This window comes from Lissotriton helveticus, chromosome 9, assembly GCF_964261635.1.
Source record: "Lissotriton helveticus chromosome 9, aLisHel1.1, whole genome shotgun sequence".
NCBI lineage: Eukaryota > Metazoa > Chordata > Amphibia > Caudata > Salamandridae > Lissotriton > Lissotriton helveticus.
In genome coordinates this window covers 1,003,105,087-1,003,125,727 of record NC_136070.1, presented here as the reverse complement: position 1 = coordinate 1,003,125,727, position 20,641 = coordinate 1,003,105,087, and the positions used below count along the sequence as shown (strand labels likewise).

At 42.8% G+C, this 20,641-nt stretch overlaps 1 protein-coding gene across 1 annotated transcript in view; it reads left to right on the top strand.

Moving 5' to 3' along the window:
* Nucleotides 1-11,038, top strand: part of LOC144783119 (neuroglobin-like) — a 106,505-nt gene extending 95,467 nt beyond the window's left edge. The window contains exons 4-5 of the mRNA XM_078662266.1: nt 8,029-8,109; nt 9,004-11,038. Coding sequence (XP_078518392.1) covers nt 8,029-8,109; nt 9,004-9,138 — 216 coding nt within the window. The 3' untranslated portion in view covers nt 9,139-11,038. The remainder of the gene's footprint in view (nt 1-8,028; nt 8,110-9,003) is intronic.
* Nucleotides 11,039-20,641: the final 9,603 nt, after the last annotated feature.

Below are 20,641 nucleotides of genomic sequence, written 5' to 3'. Positions count from 1 at the left end.
TGGTTTACCATTGTGGTGTACACCCTTACTACAAGGCGTTAGTAAAGACAGTGTGGCCTTGAGCGAAGATATTAAGTGTTGGTGACCTATATGAGAATAGTAGTATAAGATTATTTACTGATATTATTGCTGCAGACATTTATATTTCAAACAGGACAGTTCCTAATTCATGAGTTCATCACATGTAGTACAGTTGACTTGGGAGCAGAGCTCTGGTAATCCACCCAGACACTGAGTGTTACACCTATCTCATATGATAGGGGAGAAAAGCAAACTGATTGTCTCTTAAAACTATGCTGTGATTAACATGTCTACAGATGTACCAGAGGACTAAAAGAGAACAAAGAAAGATATCTTGAAAGGGACAGTCCCAACACAAAATGGAGCTTCAGCCGTGGCCCGTGCAGGTAGGCGCGGTGGGGCCAGGTTGCAGAGCGGGGGGGGATTCGACAGAGGCCCACGAGGGAAAAATAAATAAATAATTACATTTCCCTCATCGTCGTCTGTTGAAATCCCTCCCACCCGGCCCCATCACTCCTACCTGCATGGGCGGCGGCTGTGGAGCATAAAACTTAATTATCTGCCCAGTGTATCTAGGAATGCATTATTTAAGCTAATTTAATGCAACTAATTACACAAATCAAACTTGTTGGTGGCCTGAGGAACCTAAGACTTGACCAATGTCTGTCATAGTGGCCAAAAATCTTGGAGTATTCATCGGCACTTCCCTGAACTTTGACTCACAGGTCAATCGTATCACAAATACCTTCTTTCACATAATCAGGACTCTTAGGAAGGTCTTTCCTTTTCTTCCAGTTCAATTGCATCACTCAGTGGCTATTGCTTTTGTCTCCTCTAGATTGATTACGGCAATGTGCTCTATCTGAATATTAATGTCTGCTCACTTAACAAGCTACAAGTGCTGCAAAACGCATCTGCGTGCCTTATTCTTAACACTTACAAACGAGTGTCTGACAGAGATGGCATTAGAGCAGGGCATTGGCTTCCTGTGAGGACGTGCATTGTTTTTAAGGCTGTTTGCCTAGTCTTCCTCACTCTCCATCACAAAGGGTCCAAACATCTCTCCTTGCTCTTCAGCTGCGACACTCCAGGCAGGTCACTCGGATCCTCATCAGTCTGGAAAGTTTGCATGCACAGGTCCTGGAAAGTCACATGGGGCGGTCAGTCCATCTCCTGGGCCGCTGCCAAGTTATGAAATTCCCTTCCTGCCCACATCGCTAGACTTAACTCCTTTGCCTCATTCAAGAAATTGTTAAAACATTAAAAAACGGACTTTTCTTATCATAGGCTCCCTGGATTTTCTGTGCTTAGGAGCTCTGTTTTTCGGGCGTACCACTTAGATATCCTCTGGTTTAATGTGCTTTATAAATTCAATTTTTATTTAATTTTATTTTCATTTAATTTAATTTCATTATCTCCAGAGAGGGTAGGGTACATATCCCAATGCTTCACAAATATGCCCACAATGTCTGACTCAGAATGCCGACTTTTGCCACATGTTCTGGGGTTGCTTGGCGGCTGTGAGTTATTGGTAAGGTACTATTGATACCATGCACAAACCAAAAGGGGAAATGGGCTTCCATATCGCAGAGATTTATTTTCTGCTCTTAATGGCCAAGGAAGACAAACCTAAATGTAAATGTATACATCTGGTAGTTCTCTTAGCAAAACAATTAACGGACATGCGCTGGAAATGTAATAATACCCTGGGACTGGTACAGTGATTCATTGATCTCCAGAAATGAGTGGAAGCTGACAGATTTAGCAGTATCTAGAATTAAATATCAAAATGAGAGGATTCCTCCCAATATGCATTCATTGAATGAGTTCTTTATAGAATTGGATAAACTGAAATCCCAATGTAAAGCACTATCTATATATATAAAATCGAAAGTATGTCCGTTTGTCCTTTATGCATTACTACACCATTCATCCGATCGGCATGAAACTTTGGGAAGTTATGGAGTACACTCCCGCGAAGGTTTCTGGCAAAAAAATAATAATAAATAAATAAAATAAATATGTACAAAATAAAATGTGGTTAAAAGTTGTTGAGTACACTCCCGTGAAGGTTCCTGGGAAAAATTATTTTTAATATCTGCCCCACGGGGCCCTCATAATATTTCCAATACTGAACGTTTACAGTATCCGGTGCGACTCGCTTTTGCAATGACCATCAACAAAGCACAAAAACAATCGCTGCAAGTGTGTGGACTAGATTTGGAGAATCCGTGCTTCTCACATGGACAACTGTATGTGGCCAGCTCACGCGTCCGAAAACCTTCTGATTTCTTCGTGTACGCACCAGACGGAAAAACAAAAAATACCGTGTATCCACAAGCACTCAAATAAAGAAACAGAATTAGAAGAACACTTTAAAATGTTTGCCATATTAAAATGAATACATTTCAAGAAAAATGACACAATGTAAATTGAATGTTATCATAACAGGTTTCCTTCAATTTCCTTTCTTCTCAGATCACAGCAAAGTGCGACGGGTAAGCTAGTAGACGATAAAATCTAAAAACACAATTAAACATGTACGGGTGGAGTACACGACGCCTGACACTTACTACAGCTGAAACATGAAGTGCAGTGGATGGAAAAAAGTGTATTTCAATTAAATTTTCTGTCAAGACGGCCACGCTATCTGCTATTATAAGATTTATCTTAAAATAGCTTGTGCAGTAGAATTATCTGCCAACAGGCATATGGCACGTACCCTATTTTCAGCTTGTGTTACTGTTGAATGGTTTATTTTTTTCATCTGTGGTCAAAATGTTTTAGATAGAAATGATGATGTATTCGAAAGTATGTGCAGCGCAGCACAGAACATTATCTGCCAGATTCATCAAAGACCCGTTTTGCGAGTCTTTAATAGCGATTCATAAGGAATCGCTATTAAGGACTTGCAAAACGGGATTCATGTAGGAATTGCAAAAAATATTGCGATTCCTACATGTTCCTTATTTGCAATTAGCAAATTGCTAATCGCAAATAAGGAATAACTCCCCATGCATTCCTATGGGCCTACAGGCCCATAGGAATGAATGGGGAGTTATTCCTTATTTGCGATTAGCAATTTGCTAATCGCAAATAAGGATGCGATTTCAAGGGTGCAGGGGTGTCCAAAGGACACCCTGTAGCACCCCTGAAATGTGAATTTACACTGATGTTGTGCACACACATGTCCAAAGGACATGTGTGTGTGTGTAACATGCAACTTTGAAAAATGCATTTAAATGCATTTTTCTAAGTTTTCGCTATTTACCGCGAGGTTTGACTTGGTGGTAAATAGAGGTCCTAAATTGCGAATTCGCAATTTTTAAATGTTTCATGAATAGCATTTAAGGAATCTCTAATAGAGATTCCTTAAATGCTAATCCTCGCACATTTGCGAATTCTTTATTAGCGATTTTTGCATTTGGGATGATGAATCCCAAATGCAAAAATTGCACTCGCAAAGGGCCAGATTCTCAGAATCTGTCCCTTTTGCGAGCGCATTTCGCTTGACGAATCTGGCTATAAGAACTCAAAGCCATACTTCATAATATACTTGTAAATCAATAAACATGTCAAATTGTTTTGAGGGCATTTGACATCTATGGCAGGGCGTTTGAAATTCACATAATTGCTTTTTGCATAATCATGAAACATTTCGGCAAAACTATAGGGAATTAAAGGTAATAACGCAATATATGTCACTTCACAAAATATTTTGCTGCAAAATGCTTGCGTGTGTCAATATTTACTGCGATGATGATTAATGCAAAGAAACAGAGTGCAAAAAATCAAAAGCACCTCAAACAACAGCAGCGTGTTTCCTGTTGTTCCTGTGCGTTCATGATAAACTTGCAAATGGCGCGTTCACCATATTTTACCGCAATCTTACATAATTACGCGCAGGGCCATAATGGCATAATTCGGGGGATTTTACGCAACAAGCATGATGTGAAAATCTTCAAATTGAGTGAATTGCGGCACGGCAATTTCAGTTTTACTTAGGCCCACTCTGGATTAGTGATATAGCAGGTTGAGCTGGCAAATGTTTATTAGTAATTGACATGCCATTAATATCTCCAGGACTTTGCTGCTGTCAGCTTGATTGGTGATGTGGGAAGTGGTTGGAAAGATCATCAAGATCCATATGGCACTTTTTTTTCCTTTTTTTTTTAGAAGAGATGGGGCGATTATTCCCTCTTTTAGAGAGGTGCGGATTACTTTAGGCAAGTCGTATGTTAATGATATTTAGTAAGTGACTAGATGAAGGGCAAGGCTAGAAGCAATCTTCAAGTGAGTGTCTTTGGTTGAGGTAAATATACCTCTGAGGTTCTCCATGGTGAAAGGAGTGCCGGTGGTGATGCCGACATTCCTGTGAGGGCCAATGGTGTAGCTAGACCTTTAGTCGCCCGTGGCGGTCTCTGTGTTTGCCACCCATGGCAGCCGCATGTAAGAGCGGCGGGGGGTGGCTGGCAATTCCTGCCATTGACTCCCCATGACGGCTGCAGGTAAGAGCAAGGGGGGGGGGCTGCCGCCCCCAAAACTCGTGCCGCCTGCAGCGGATTCCCTTCCCATGATATACAACTGGTCAGAGTTTACCAGTTACATCACCATTTCCTAATACCCTGCCACTTTTGCAGCCACACTATAGTGGGGAGATTTACGCTAGCAAAGTTCACCACGAATCTAACTTCTGCTCAAACTAAAACAACAGTAAACCAAAGTGCTACTTGTATTCCCTTTTAAATGCATATTTGCATATGGCCATGCCTGAACTGGGATGGCTTGGTGAGCAAAATAACGATGGATTTAACCCAGATCTGTGACTGGGGGTGAATGTTTTGCCATTGTGCAACATTCCGTCCATCATCTTGTGTGTTTTGCTGTTCACCCTATGTGGGAAGGGTATGCCCAGACGTGGGTCCCCCGCTCACTACGCCACTGGAGTCAAGCTATCCTGGCTGAAGTTGCCTGATAGCCAGTAACCAGTCCTAGGATGCTTGATTCCGGTCCAGGGAAGACCTGGCTTGGCAGTTCGATCTGGACTGTTCCCATGAGGCACAGGGTCAAGACTGATTTGCATATGGCCATGTCTGAACTGGGGTGGCTTGGTTAGCAAAATAACGATGGATTTAACCCAGATCTGTGACTGGGTGCGAATGTTTTGCCATTGTGCAACATTCCATCCATCATCTTGTGTGTTTTGCTGTTCACCCTTTGTGGGAAGGGTATGCCCAGACGTGGGTCCCGTGCTCACTCCGCCACTGGAGTCAAGCTATCTTGGCTGAAGATGGCTGATAGCCAGAAACCGATCCTAGGGTGCTTGATTCCGGTCCAGGGAAGACATGGCTTGGCAGTTCGGTCTGGACTGTTCCCATGAGGCACAGGCTCAAGACTGATTTGCATATGGCCATGTCTGAACTGGGGTGGCTTGGAGAGCAAAATAACGATGGATTTAACCCAGATCTGTGACTGGGGGTGAATGTTTTGCCATTGTGCAACATTCCATCCATCATCTTGTGTGTTTTTCCCTTATAAATGCAAGGCCAGGGTCAACAGTCAGGATAGGGTTGGGCCAAGGTGCATTGTTCTTTGATAGCCAGGGATTACAGAAGAAGCTATGCAGCATTGTGGAGATACAGTTGACCTCTAACGTGTTCTTGTGTTTTGGGGTGAAAAGAAAGGGCTTGCAGTGTGTAAGAGTTTACGAGTAAATTGAGCTAGCTTGAATGAGAATTGGTTGAAGCGGTTGTTAAATAGGTGTGAAACGTGATGACAACTTGACATGATGCATGTAAAAATAAGCAGTCTGCGCTTTTGGAATACCGGGAAAACGTAGGACTGACATTGTCAAGCCTGGAGACAATAACAGATTGCAGCTTGATCTTAAGACCTCATCTGGGTTGAATTGAATGATCCTCTACAAGAGTCGGAATTGGAAATATTCACTCCCAGACATTGCATGGATATGGAATTGGAGATTCAGGCCTGATTTACAGTTTGCATCACAAATGTGATGGATATTTCTTCCGCCTTACTACAGGTGCATTGTATCCTATGGCACTTGCAATAAGGTTAATGGGATATCGGTCATGTTTTTGACAGTGTAACTGTCCGCCAAACTCTAAATAGACCCTGAGGGTCATATTTACAAAGTTGTCACGTAGTGCAGCAAGTCACCTTGCTGAGCTGCATTCCTTGAAAGTGAAAGGAAAGGAATGTGCCGTATTTAATTCAATGGGGCGCATTCATGTCTTTCTGCCTGCAGTGTTGCCCTTTTGGCAGCCTAGCGCCAATGCTGGCCTCCTTGCACCATGGTGCAAGGGTGCCTCCATTGCGTGCAAGATTGTTTATGTGCAGAAAAGAAGTTCTTACACTGTCAAGCTGCACTGCTTGACAGTGTAAGGACAGGAATGTGCCGTATTTAAATCAATATGACGCATTCATGTCTTTCCGCCTGCGCAGCAAGGTGCACCTTCCTGCACAAAAACAATCCCCTGAGACTTTTTCCTCTTTCTCTGTGTGATGCACCATGCAGCACACATAGAAAGAGGAAGTAACGAGGAGAAATAAAGATATTTTTCCACGTTACACCTCACCTGGGGAGGCGTAGGTTATTGCCACATTCCCAGGTCTACCACTTCTGTTAAATCTGGGAATGCATTGAAATCCATGGTTGTTGCATGGGAACACCCATCGAAACACCTCACTGGCACAGAGCAATGTAACACAGTGATTTACGCTACGCTGCGTTGCATTACTCAAGCTTTATGAAGCCATTAAGGGCCACTCAAGGTGCCTTACGTGTCTACATAAATCTAATTTTTCAATTGAATTGCTCTTGCACCACTTTTCGTGGTGCAAGAGCGACAGAAGGGGGTACCGTATGCCCTTAAATCTTTTGGCCAGGGTGGCCCCAAAGAATTAAGATCGGTCTGTAATCATTGCATTGCACTGAGACATTGGAGAGAAATTAAGAGAAACTCAGTCTTAAAAAAAAATATTGCTTCAGTTCCCGGGGCAGCATGGGTGGAATTTCCTTAAACCATAACTTTGTTAGAGTAATTATATTTCAGAGGGCAATATAGCATTCTAGTGGGTTGAAGAAATTCACTTGCAATATTCTTTTGTCGAAGAAGAAAACTCCCAAGAGAGCTTTCCTTTGTGAGTTCCACACCTTTCTTTTTTAACACTTGAAGTTATGTCGACTAATAACGTACACAATGGCCCCATTTTGAAAGATCAAAGGCTTGGCAATGTATAGGTTTTTTTTCTGAAATGGAAACTTTTCATAAAATGATTTTTAATGACTTTAACACCAGATTCACTAGTACACCTACCCCAAATTGCTATACAAAGATCCATCAACGCCATTTCTGTAACAGCTCTCATTTTACCTGAAAACAATATCTTTAGGCCAATGAACAAGACTAGTAATGGTCCATCGTTGAACGCTTTCCCTCCTTCTTGTATGAATCCGCCATACTAGACACGGAGGTCTCACCTATGCATAATAGTTACACCAAAGCTCTTATGCAAGAGTGCTGAACAAACTTCCAGAAGGGCCAGATGATGTTATGAACATTGAATTGATCTAAATTACACATATATGCATGGTTGGCATGGATCCAGTCCTCCTGGACTTATGCTTAACACCTCTGACCTGGAAAGCAGTCTCGGCAGACCGACTTCTGTAACCCTCCCCTAATCTTTAAGTCTCCGCCATCTATCCACTCCTTCCTAATCCCTCCCTCAGACATTCTGAATATTCTTCTGCTCCATATTTAATTTACAATTGCACAATGTCTTTATACTTCAACTCTAAGGCCCTTATTACCATTATTATTGTTAAGTTAATGTCTAAATCCCATTTCCTGTGCAAATTAGAGTTTATCATGTGAAGTAAATGCCACGACCTGTTTGCTCACATTGACATGAAGACCTAAATGTGCCTTGAGAACTGGTGTAATTTTAAAGTCATGCTAACACCTTGCTCTATGTTTCTAGTATGTAGGTGTGCAGTTTATTAGCGCTGTGAAGCCTATCCTGAAGGAGAGATGGACATCTGAGGTTCAGGAGGCCTGGGAGGTAAGCGGATTAGGAGTTCAGGAGTTGCTGATGCTTCTCGATCATGAATCTCTTGCTTTCTTTTACCTGAAAAACTTTCTAATTATCTTCTTCCTCACTGCTTTATCTCACTCCTGTTCTCACATGTCTTTTTCCATCGTATCCCTTCTTTTTCTCTCTCTCTCCTTTTTTATTTCATTCCCATTCACCTCCCTCACTGCCTGAACCTCCTAGTACCCCTTTCAATACGTTCTTCTCTCACCGCATTTCTATCATTCTTCTTTTCTCATTCTCTTTCCATATTTCATTCCATCACTATCTCAATTTTCCACTTTCATCCTCTTTACATATTTCTTCTCCTCTCGCTCTCAGTCTATCTCTCCCCTAGTGCTGCTTCTCACTTGGTATAATTTTCTGCCTCTCTCTTTTCTTTACAAACTTCTGCAAGTCTTACTTTCTCTCGTTCTCTTTCATTTTATGTGACCTTGTCTCTTTCTTCCCTTGCCCTTATCTTTCACTATTTTCCCTATTTTCTTCCTCTTTTACTCTGTTCCATATTGTACTCCATTTTGCCCACTCTTCGCTACCCCCATCCTTTTTTGCTGTCTTCTTCCATTCCTTTCCCTTCAATCTACCTCTCCATCCTTTCTATCTCACTTTATTACTACCTCTTCCTTCCTCTCACCTCTCTCTCAATTTAAATTGTCCTACCTCCCCAACCATCCCTCCATTCCACCTTCATTCTCTCCTACTCTTTGTCTTCCCCCTTTTATATGTTCTCCCCCCCACCAATTCATTAATGCACCTCTCTTCCTGCCTCTCAATTTTTCCTCAAACATCTTTACATACACTACTGTCAGATTTTCAATATCCCTTTGATCCATGTCTTGTCGTGACCCTTATTGCCTCTTTTAGAGTCTGTTCCGGTACCTCACAGCAGTGATGAAGTGGGGGTACAATGAAGAGGAGCGGACAAGTGGTGTTAACCAAACAACTTATTTACAGAAGTCTGGATCTCCTGTTGCCAACACTGCTCAAAGCAGCATCTGACTTTGTCTCTTAGAAAATGAGAATTTGCACCAAAGCTCTACGCAGGACTCTTTCTACCTTCTAAGACAAGTTTCAAACTATCTTCACAGATGTGGGCAGGATGCCTTAGTAGCATTGCTGCATATCTTCTGGATCCCTAACCCCATGAAGACACAAATGGGAAATCCTGGACTTCATGGATTGAAGACATATGAATTCTTAATTTCCTCTCTCTACTTCAACAAGATGTGCAGTGGGAAAGATAAGGCACAGTGACTCCAGTCTAGACAGAATCCAGAATCTTGGCCATATGTACAGACTCTGCTCATGACTGGAGTTAGTCTACAAGACGTCCTGGTTCATGGTATCTCTTCCCATGCTTTGCTTGGTCAGCTCAGACACGATCCAGTTGTACAACGGTTCAATTTTCTAATGTCTGTATACTGGCCCAAGGACTCAACATCAGTTTTAAGCTAGGCTATTCAGTAACGCAAGGTCATACTGTAAAATAGCAAGTCTTTGTCCTTCAGCTTCATGTGATCTGATACTGAAGGTGCTCACTGGACTCACAGCAGCGCTCAGTGATTTCAGAGAAGACAACCTGCCCAATTTATTGGGGGTCTCCAAAGTCCTTGGACGTTAAAGTCAACCAAGGACTCAGGGAAAACAACGTCTCACTTGAATGAGTAAACCATTCCAGAGTTCATTTGTTTAGCACATCTCTTTGAGGAAGCAGCCATCTCTTGTAACATGAGAACACCACATAATCTGCAAACAGCTTGTGGGGGCAAATAATGGAGTAAGAAGGAAAAGAACACCCTTGCCTCCTGTACTTGGCAAAGGCTCTTGAATTTCTGCACATAGCCCTGGGACAAAATTCCTTGTGTTCTGATGGTCCATCATGGTCTGCTGGAATGAGGTGCCCGGGGCTAATTGAAAGAAGTAAGCGGACTGGATAGCAGCTTAAAGGAGTAAGCAAACTGCTTATCAGGATAAAGGCATGGCAAAGAAACACAAGTAGCCGTGCTAAAAATAATTTTAGGAAGGTGGTAGCAGATTCTCACGTTTTCTGGGATGGCTTTTCTTAACCCTATCAAAGAAAGGTCAGGCAGAGAAGTGTAGAAAATAGGACCTCGACATTAGCATCACCTACCTATTGGTACTAGCTGACATTGTGAATTAGTTTGGTTCTCAATGCACTTCTTTTAGCTGTGGTTTGCCTGGAGTTAAGAATTATGTCAGAACATAAGGCACTTGGAAAAATGCTGCCAGGTGTTGGTCTGTTTTGGCATTGCAGTAGGGATGGCTGACCCCATGGCACCCGAGCCTTTTGGAGAAAAAGATAACTCACTCCACCTTCCTTCAAGAGGTCTTCAGATCATCTTAGCTTGGGGTAAAGACACCAATGGCTGGAAGAGCTTGTGCACAGCCTAGGAAAGTGGTTCTTTACCATTTGATTTCTGTGGACCCCCTAGTTGGGATATCTGCCTAAGCAATTTTTACAATTTGGACCTCAAAATAATACACAAAAAATACAGAACAAGTATGCATCCACTAATATACAAATTATAGTATATTTGATTTAATTTATAAACAAAACAAATCCTGAGTCCCAATTTTCATTTTACTGCGAAGATTGGAGCTTTACATAATTTTAGCCTACTAATTTCAAATTCCTTCGCTTTTACAGAGCATTTTAAAACTTTCAATATGCACTTTCACTTTTCTTTTATATTTACTTTATTAATCTGCTAATATTATTTAATTATATAAACAGTCGTAGATCCCAGGTTAAGAACTACTGGTCTACGACACAGTCTTAGATTTCAGGGCACTCATTGTTTCTCAATTTCAGAAATGTGCCATTTTATATAATCCACAATTGTTTAAATTGCCAAGAATAATAAAATACACAGCACTACGTGGTTTGGGGTGTAGATTTAACAACGGAAGGAGAATCTCTGAACTTCAGCAATCCAAGACTGATGGAGAACATACATAGATCATGTCATAGGGAACGTACATGCAACATACCTAGAGGGCACATTCTCAGTGTGGCGTGATGTAATAATGAATTAACAGGGCACAGCTATTTGTAACAGGGCACATTCGAATACTCACAGGGCAAATTCTCACACTGCACTCCGACATGGGACATCACCAGCAATACATAAATATGGTGGGGGGCAATGGTGCACATTTCACCATAAATGCTGCTCCTGCCCGGTCCTGCACTTCTTTCCTGGCGATGGTGGTGTCAACGAGCAGGAATGGTTAGGACTTCCAATCCTGCCCAATGGAACGTGCATCCAACCAATGCGGAAGCTGCTCTCATGCTGTTTTCAGCAAGAGCAGCTCCAGAATTGGTTGGAGCAGGTTAACTCTGCGCTCATTTTGAGGCTGTCGGCCTGTGCCAGCAATCCCATGGCTGTTTCACAGCCCTGGGATTGCTGCACCTACAGTGGACATGTCAGGTTGGCCCTCGCAAGACAGCTGACCAATCAGACATGCGCACTGGCAGGGGCAGAAGTCATCATGCAATCGCAGGATTCAGACCCGCCCCCTGCCCTCACACTCGCACGATCCATATCAGAGGCAAAATAAACTGGCAATACCATGACAATGTATTTTTTTGCGTTTTCTGCTGTGCTCACAGCAGGTGGGCAATGCTCCTCCGCTTTTTAGGAGGAACCACCTCTGAACAATACAGGCTCAAAGGGCACATCTCATTTTCGCATGCTATAGAAGTAAATCAACAGGACATACGCATACTCCCCTCTCTCTTTTTCACAGGCACCTGAGTCTTAGTGTCACAGGTCATATTCTTACTGTCACAGGAACATTTACAGTCTCACAAATTACATTCACATTCTCAAAGAAACTCTCTTAATCTCATATGGTACAAGGAGTCTCACAGGCAACATGCACAGGTGGCACATTTTAAGTCATACATACTTTTAGTCCCATAGTGTACATTCCCAATGCACAGACCACAATATTTATTTAGCAGCACAATTGTTAGGCCATCCTAACATTATGCACCACATGACAGAGCAGCTTTCCAGGCTCAGTGGGCCCATTTTCAGTATCCCTAGACATCCTCTAAGCCTCATGAAGGGCATCTTTAAAGTCTCATTCTGCACATTTTAAAGTCTCGCTGTTCACATTCCCTGTCTCACAGAACACATTTAGCTTTGCTGGGTATTCTTGTAGTCACATAGGGCACAATCTCAGACTCACAGAACACATATTTAATCTCACAGGACCAGCGTGGAAAGTTCCAGGTGTGCACCATCATGGCACCCTCTGTCCTATTATTCACAACCACAAATATCACATGATTAATCAAATTTCAGTATCACACAGCACAATTAAGCTCTTACAGTGCACATTCTCTGTATTAAGCGCCACTCAGTCTTGGCGGGGTGCATGTATGCAGCTTCACAAGACACTGTGTCTTTCGTGCAAGGATTCACTGGTTAGTTGTTTTGATTAGTTTTGCTGGTCACCTTGTCAGTCTTGCAACATTTCACTGGACACTTTGTCAGCCTTGCAGCGTTTCACTGGGCACATTCTCAATTTGTTAGCATTTCACTGTGCACAATGTGAGCTTTGCAGCATTTCACTGAACACATTGTCAGTCTTGCAGGGGTTCACTGGCATATTGTCAGTCTTGCACCATTTTTCTAAGCACACTGCCAGCCTTGCAACATTTCACTGGATACATTGCCAGCCTTGCAACATTTCACTGGACACATTGTCAGCCTTGCAACATTTCACTGGACATATTGTCAGCCTTGCTGCATTTCACTGGACACATTGCCAGTCTTGCAGGGTTTCACTGGGCTTATTGTTAGTCATGCAGCATTATACTGGCTACATTATCAATTTTGCAGCATTTAACTGGACATATTGTCAGTCTTGCAGGGTTTCATTGGCTACATTATGAATGTTGCTGCATTTCATTTGCTACATTTTGAATTTTGCAGCATTTCACTGGCTACATTATGATTTTTGCAGCATTTCACTGGCTACGTTATAAATTCTGCAGCATTTCACTGAGCCTATTGTCAACTTTACAGGCTTTCACTGGACACAGTGTCAGTCTTGCAGGGTTTCACCGGGCACAGTATTCATTTTTTAGCATTTCACTGAGCACATTGTCAGCCTTGCAGCATTTTCCTGATCACATTGCCAGCCGTGCAGCATTTCACTGGCCACATTATCAATTTTTCAGCATTTTACTGAGCACATTGTCAGCGTTGCAGCATTTTATTGAACACCCTGTCAGTTTTGCAGCATTTCACTGGCCACTTTATCAATTGTTCAGCATTTTACTGAGCACATTGTCAGCCTTGCAGCATTTCATTGGACACATTGTCAGCCTTGCAGCATTTCATTGGACACATTGTCAGCCTTGCAGCATTTCCCTGGACACATTGTCAGTCTTGCGGGATTCCATTGAACACATTGTCAGTCTTGCAGGGTTTCACGGGGCATATTGTGAGCCTTGCAGCATTTCACTGAGCACATTGTCAATTTTTCAGCATTTTACTGAGCACATTGTCAGCCTTGCAGCATTTCACTGGACACATTGTCAGTCTTGCAGCATTTTATTGAACACATTGTCAGTCTTGCAGGGTTTCACGGGGCATATTGTCAGCCTTGTAGCATTTCACTGAGCACATTGTCAGCCTTGCAGCATTTTACTAAGCCCATTGTCAGTCTTGCAGGGTTTCACTGGACACATTGTCAGTCTTGCAGCGTTTCATTGAACACATTGTCAGTCCTGCAGGGTTTTACCGGGCATATTGTCAGCCTTGCAGCATTTCACTGAGCACCTTATCAGTCTTGCAGGGTTTCACTGGACACATTGCAGTCTTGCAACGTTTCACTCGCTACATTATCAATTTTTCAGCATTTCACTGGGCAAATTGCCAGTCTTAAAGTTTTTCACGGGGCACATTGTCAATCTTGTAGGGTTTCATTGGGCACATTATCAATTTTGCAGCATCTCACTGGACACATTGTCAGTCTTGCAACATTTTACTGGGCACATTGTCAGTGTTGCATGCTGTCCTTATAGTCTTATAGGGCATGTGCTCAACTTTACTGAAATCATGTAGAGTGCCAGGAGAAACATTACAAATCCATATTGCAAGTGTGAAAAGTTCAGCTTCTACTATCTTTTATGCCTTTCCTTGACCAGATGTCTTTTAATCATTTGCTAAATATTTTTAAACCAATATCTTACAACCTCATCTCACAAAGCCATTCAATGTGGTATCGGTTATTGCACTGGTTTACACAATGCTCAGCACAGTTGTCTGCCTCCGTTATCTTGATACTAATCTGTCCAAAATTATTCCTAATAAATGCATGAAGCAAATGCCTTGGAGCAATACTACCAATTTTTGTCTTTTTATAAAAAGGACTTTATATTCATGTAAAGCCTTTGAAATGGTCATACACCACTCTGTGTGACTGTGTAGTTCCTCAAAAGAAAACTGTCTGTGCCTGCCTGACTCACACAAACATACCCACATCATTTAACTTGGGAAGTGGTTAACACTTTCAAAGATAAGTGGTATTTTTATAACCTTAATGAAGTGACAGTTGAATCAACATAGATTGGCAATGGTCCTGGCATTAGGGCAGCAAAGTCCAGTAAAAGCAGTGTATAGTAATTATTGTGCACGTTTCTTTTATTTTCATCAATACCTCCTCCGAGCATCCACTCTGGAGCAAATGAAGTGCTAAGATCTGGAAAGCCTAGGTGGTGTGCATAAGGCAGAGTGAGGGCAAGGATTGGTGAGGAGGTAAGAGGGTGTATTAGGAGGAAAGTGCTAGATAATAAGGGAACAGAGTAATCAAAATCAATATTATGTCCTTGAGCTCATTTCCTAGGGTTTGTACTCTGAAATATCGAGTACAAGACTATTGTCGACAAAATAATGAACAATAAGTGAATATCAGCAAGTATAGGTTTAGTATGCTTAACTCCACAGCTATGTAACATAAAAATATGTATATGGCCAAGGTACCTATATGTGGAGTTGTGTTTAGAAAAGCTATACATACTTACCTTTCCATATTTTGTTCCTTGTTATTGTTTCCACGATATTAGCATTCCACAATATTCTGAAGTCGATATTCAGGACATGCACCTTTCCTATGGACAGCCCCATCATCTTGACAGCTGTCATTTAGCTCCTTAAACCCATACCTCCACACATTGCCCTAGGTACGCTAATGTTGCTAATAAAATCAGACTTTGGGGGCTCGTTTCTCATCCTGTTACTTACAAACATAGGAAACGTTGAAAGAAGTGACGCAATGCAGTGGAACAACAAAAGTTGCTGTGCTACGTTGCACCAAAGGGAGAGAGCAGAACAGCAATATATATTCTGCGATATGGCCCTGTCTCTGCCCCTGCACAGGTAAGATTTTGGCTGACATGCTTAGCACTCACTCTTGCACCATAGTGCAAGGGTGTGGGAATGAAGTCTAGCATAGATTATGTCCTGGAAGACATATTGTACTGGATCTCAGATACAGAATACTATGCTTAGACAGTCTAATACCTTTTCAGGTTTGAATGTGTATTAAACAGTGCTGCACACATGCAAAGTTGAAAATGTTAGGAAAAAAGAAAACTTTCCTCCATCACTACTCCTTCCTACAGGAGACATTATTGTTAATGTAAGTCTCTATCTACCAATGTAAGTAGATAGGGATTTGCCTCAAAACCCACAGGTGTTGGCATGGGATCGCTCATGTAACACCCATGGTATGCCCCCTCGATGTAATGTAGCCCTTAGCATAACTTTGCTTTCCTTTAGGCCTACTTACCAGTGCAAAACAAATTTTGTCCTGGAACTCCTAATTCATCCCTTTGTGCTAATTTGCATCACTTCCCTTGACCCATCACAAAGTGTTAGTAAATCAAGACCTCGGTGTCCAAGTCTTTCAACAGTGAGGTGTATACTTCTGCTACACACTTCACTGGTAAAGAGTAGATCAGAATGCATCTGCCACAGCACCTTCAGCATGGTAAAGCCTGTTTCGTGCTATTACTTCAGAATTCTGGTCAAATGACACTCAAATGAAGTTGAGCCCTCAACGCATGCCTATATGGCCTTAAGAGGTGCCGTGAGTGTCCACCCAAAGCTTACGCTGCGCACGCCCAGAGAGAAGAAGCTTCCTCTGGGAAGCTGTCCTTCCTCAGGCAGCTGCCGACCACAGCCAAAGCTCAGTCTTGGGAGGGCTAAGGAGAGCACCATGTTCCGCTGTGTATCCTATTGGCCAAGGGAACGCAGCCTCTACCTTCCTAGCTCTCGACTAGACCTCAAAGGGTGGGGGTGCACAACCTCACCCGACAAAGAAAGGCTCAGCATCATCCTATCTGTCTGTTTTTCTCTCATAATCCTGAATCATTGAGAAATAAAAAAAAACATTAACAGTGCACATTTATAAACAAAAGAAGGAAGTGGCGGCCAGTCAAACCCAATTCACCCACATGAGCCTGTTCTAGGCTCTTTACCCTTTGTTTCCTTTAGCCTCTGTCCAGACATGATCACCGACTACCTTACATGCAATCGTATCCATGCCAAGGTTAGCTCCATATTCTTCATGGCAAACATTTTCATCCGATACTCAAAAAGTGATGGGAGGAATGCATGCAATAAGTCTAACCACTGGCAATTGCTCGCAGCAGCACTTCAACCCATTGTTCTTTTGCTCACCATGCCACCTCAGTTAGAAGTCAGCCATATGCAAATCAGTCTTGGCTCTTCTCCAATAGGAACAGTCCAGTCTCAACTGCCTGGCCATGTGCTCCCTGAATTACAAGGAACCCAAGACTGGTTTCACCCTGATTGGGGATGTCCGTTGGCTGTAGCTTTAGTCTTGTGGAACCGTTGCCACTTAGGGCGCTACATCAGGAACACAAAGTGTGATGTGAGGAATGCCTGCAAAAATTTGAACCTCTGGTAATCTCTCAGAGTAGCATTTCCACCCTTTGTTCTTTCGCCCACAATGCTCCCTCAGTTTTGAACCAGCCATATGCAAATCAGCCTTGACCCTCCCCAATAGGAACAGCCCAGCCCAAACTGCAAGGCCAGATCCTTCCTTAACCCAAACACAAGCAACCCAAGACCGGTTTTGCCCTGATTGGGGCTCGTCAGTTGAATGTAGCTTGGCTCCAGTGGCACAGTGAGCATGGGACTCCTGTCTGGGCATAACCTTGCCACTCAAGCCGCTACATCAGACACAAAAAAGGTGTTGGGAGGAATGCTTGCAATAAGTTAACCACATGCAATCTCTTGGGGTAACATTCTAACCCGTTGTTCTTTTGCCCACCATGCCACCTCAGTTTGGATCCAGCCATACACAAATCAGTCTGGATCCTGCTTCAGTAAATGTAAATGTAGTGGTACTTGTATAGCGCTCAAATCACCCATGAGGCCTCTCGGAGCTTGTACGAATACCGCTGATGAACCCTTCCTGGCCTTTCCCCATGAAGTGCCCACTCCTGGGCACCCCCAAGGTGAAGCCAGGCATCCTAGCGTTGTTGGGGCCGTTGTGGAGATTAAGCAAGCTATTGCCCAGAGTTGCAGAGTGGTACCCATGATTAGAATAGGCACCGAGGCGAGAATTATCAGGTCCGAGGAAGTTGAGCTCAAGACCCGCCGAGGCGGGGAATTGAACCCTGGTCCCGGGCTAGACCTCTGCATCAGGGTCTGCCGCTCTAACCATTGAAAACAACACACAGTGCCCACACCACTAATTACTCAATACCTGTTTTTAAAGGGTAAGAAACCAATTTATTGTCACTTCCCTAGACAGCATTACTTTGTGTCCATTATTTTATATTTTTTCTTATTTACAAAAACTCATAGCAGAAAAGGCAAACAATGGATTCAAATATTTACAAGACTGAATAAAATTTGTACATACATTTAAAGACAAACAGTATTTACACAATAGAAAACATTTCAACATCAAGCATTACAAAAAAATGATAATGATTATATCACAAACAACAATTATTACAATCAATTAATGAGAAAAACTAAGTTTGGGGGGAAAAATATATAAGTGACTCAATGACTTACAGACACTTGAATACTGGACCAACCGGTCCTAGAATCCTAAACATGGCAATTTATTTCTCCCAAACAACACTGCCGACGCGTTTCAAGACCAGGCGCAAAGTCACTGGTCTTTCATCAGGGCTGTGGATTCTTTGTATCTGCAAGATGCAAAGACATTGTTTTACTTAACCTAGCATGTGGATTCCTTATTTCCATACAGTGGCTACAAACAGTTCTGAGCTACATACCAATTCTGTTTAAAGGAAGACCTCGTGGAAAGTCTTACGTTGGTCCTGTTGTTAATTAATGTGGCCATGCAGAGATGCCTGAAAAGATTTTTTGAGAATGTGTATAAGTTGCGGGTTTTTTTGGTCTGTTAATTTCTCTAGTTGCGAGAACAGATCAAGCATGCAGGGCGAAGCGTACCTTATTCATTCAGAACTGCCGGCTTACGGCGGGTTCAATTGTGCGGCGTGACCATCAGGTTTGGATCTACAATGTGAGGTGAAATTTGCATTACTAGCGGGGCAACGTACAACCAGTGTGTCACGGTAGATGAAATCTACCAGTCAAAGAAACTAGCCTACCTTCATTCGTTTTCTTCTTTTCTAAGGAAAGGAGTGCCACTCTCACCCTGCTATTGGAAACAAAACGCGACCGTAGCGGTATATTCAAGCATGTGGCGGCGCAAGTTTAACGCTTAATGAAGCAATCTAAGCGAATTACCTGCTACTCTGCCACTGCTCGATAATGCTGGGGTCTGGTTTCTCTCAATAAAGATGGCCGCCGCTATTTCCTGTTTGTTTTATGCTCGAACTTGAGCAGGTGCATTGTGGGACTTATAGTCCCTGTCATTAAAACAGCTAGCAAATGCACCGAGAAGGCGCGCAGAAGAGCGTCATATTTGTGGCACATTGGCACGATCAAACTCATGTTTAATGAAAGGCAAAGTGTGCTTCACCCCGTATTTGTTGGAACTGGTATAGATATTAATCCAAAATGTGACTCGAGCAACCTATAATTGTTACGGAATTCAAGAGGGGCATCTCAAGGCAAGGGACCAAATGTAGTATCGGTTTCATGAAATAGATCACAAAAGACCAGAGGACAAACCAGGGATGTCAAACCAATGCAGATCAGGACAAATAGGTCCCAACATTTTTTTAGTTATATGTGCGCTATCTCAGACAGATTATTGAGGCCAGTCTGTGCGCTATTGAACTTTAGAATCAGATACGCCTCTTTCTGTAACAGAACGCGCTCGACGTCATGGCATCTAGACTTAGAGTTTATGGTGTACAGTACAGACCATTTAAGCTCTTGTTCGTTGTGGCCTTTTTCACAAAAATGCTCGACCATTGCAGCAGACATTACTTGTTTCTTAATACGTGAACGGTGCTGGCTAATTCTTTGGTTCACTTGTTGGCTAGCTTTTCCAATATAAATTAACTGGCACGGACATACCATATACACAACATTCTTGGTTCTACAATTAGAGAAATCTTTATGTCTCCACTTGGTCCCTTGATGGACAAACTCATCGCCTTCAATTGTGCTGGAACAGGCGACATAGTTGCCACACTTGTGGTGGCCCTCAATCGGCTTCAGATTCCATTGCGCCAATAGGTCGCTTTTGGGCTTAGGGATGACTATGTCAGCCCGAATGAGTTCCTGGCCAATACTGCGATTCTTTCTGTAGGCAAAAATGGGTTTGGGGAACGGGCAGTTCAACCCCTCCAAAAGATGCCAGTTCTTTAGCACAGCTTGTCGGAGTTTATGTGTGTCAGGACAGAAGGTTGTAACGCACACAAGTTTGTCCAAGGGTGTGCGCTGTTTGGTTTGCAACAGGCATTCTCTAGGCGTATATTTCGCGCGCTTTAGGGAGTGTTTAAGGAGCTTCCTAGGGTAGCCCCGATCTTGCATATCACAGCAGAACGCTCGTGCGTGTCGCTCGTAGTCTTGTACATCAGAGCAATTGCGTCTAATTCTTAGTAATTGCCAATAAGGCAAATTTGCTTTTGGACTGCGCGGGTGTGGACTCCTGTGGTGCAAGATCGTATTCCTGTCGGTATCTTTCTTAAATAGCGATGTTACCAACCGTCTGTCTTCGCATCTTAGCTCGATGTCCAAAAAGGTCATGTGGCTAGAGCTATTCTCTATCGAAAATTTTATGTCACTGTGCCTTGTGTTAAGCCATCCATGAAAGGCCATTAGATCGGCCTGGCTCCCCTGCCACAGGAGCCAGACGTCGTCTATGTACCGATACCACTGTACAATTTGTTGTCTGAAAGGATTGTTGGTATCAACAAACTTTTCTTCATACTGCGCCATGAAGAGCAGCGCCATTTCTGAATGCGTTTTTCGCCAATACCCCATTGATTGCAAGTGCAGAAACTACTGGCTTGAGGAACAAATCAAATTTTGTTCCT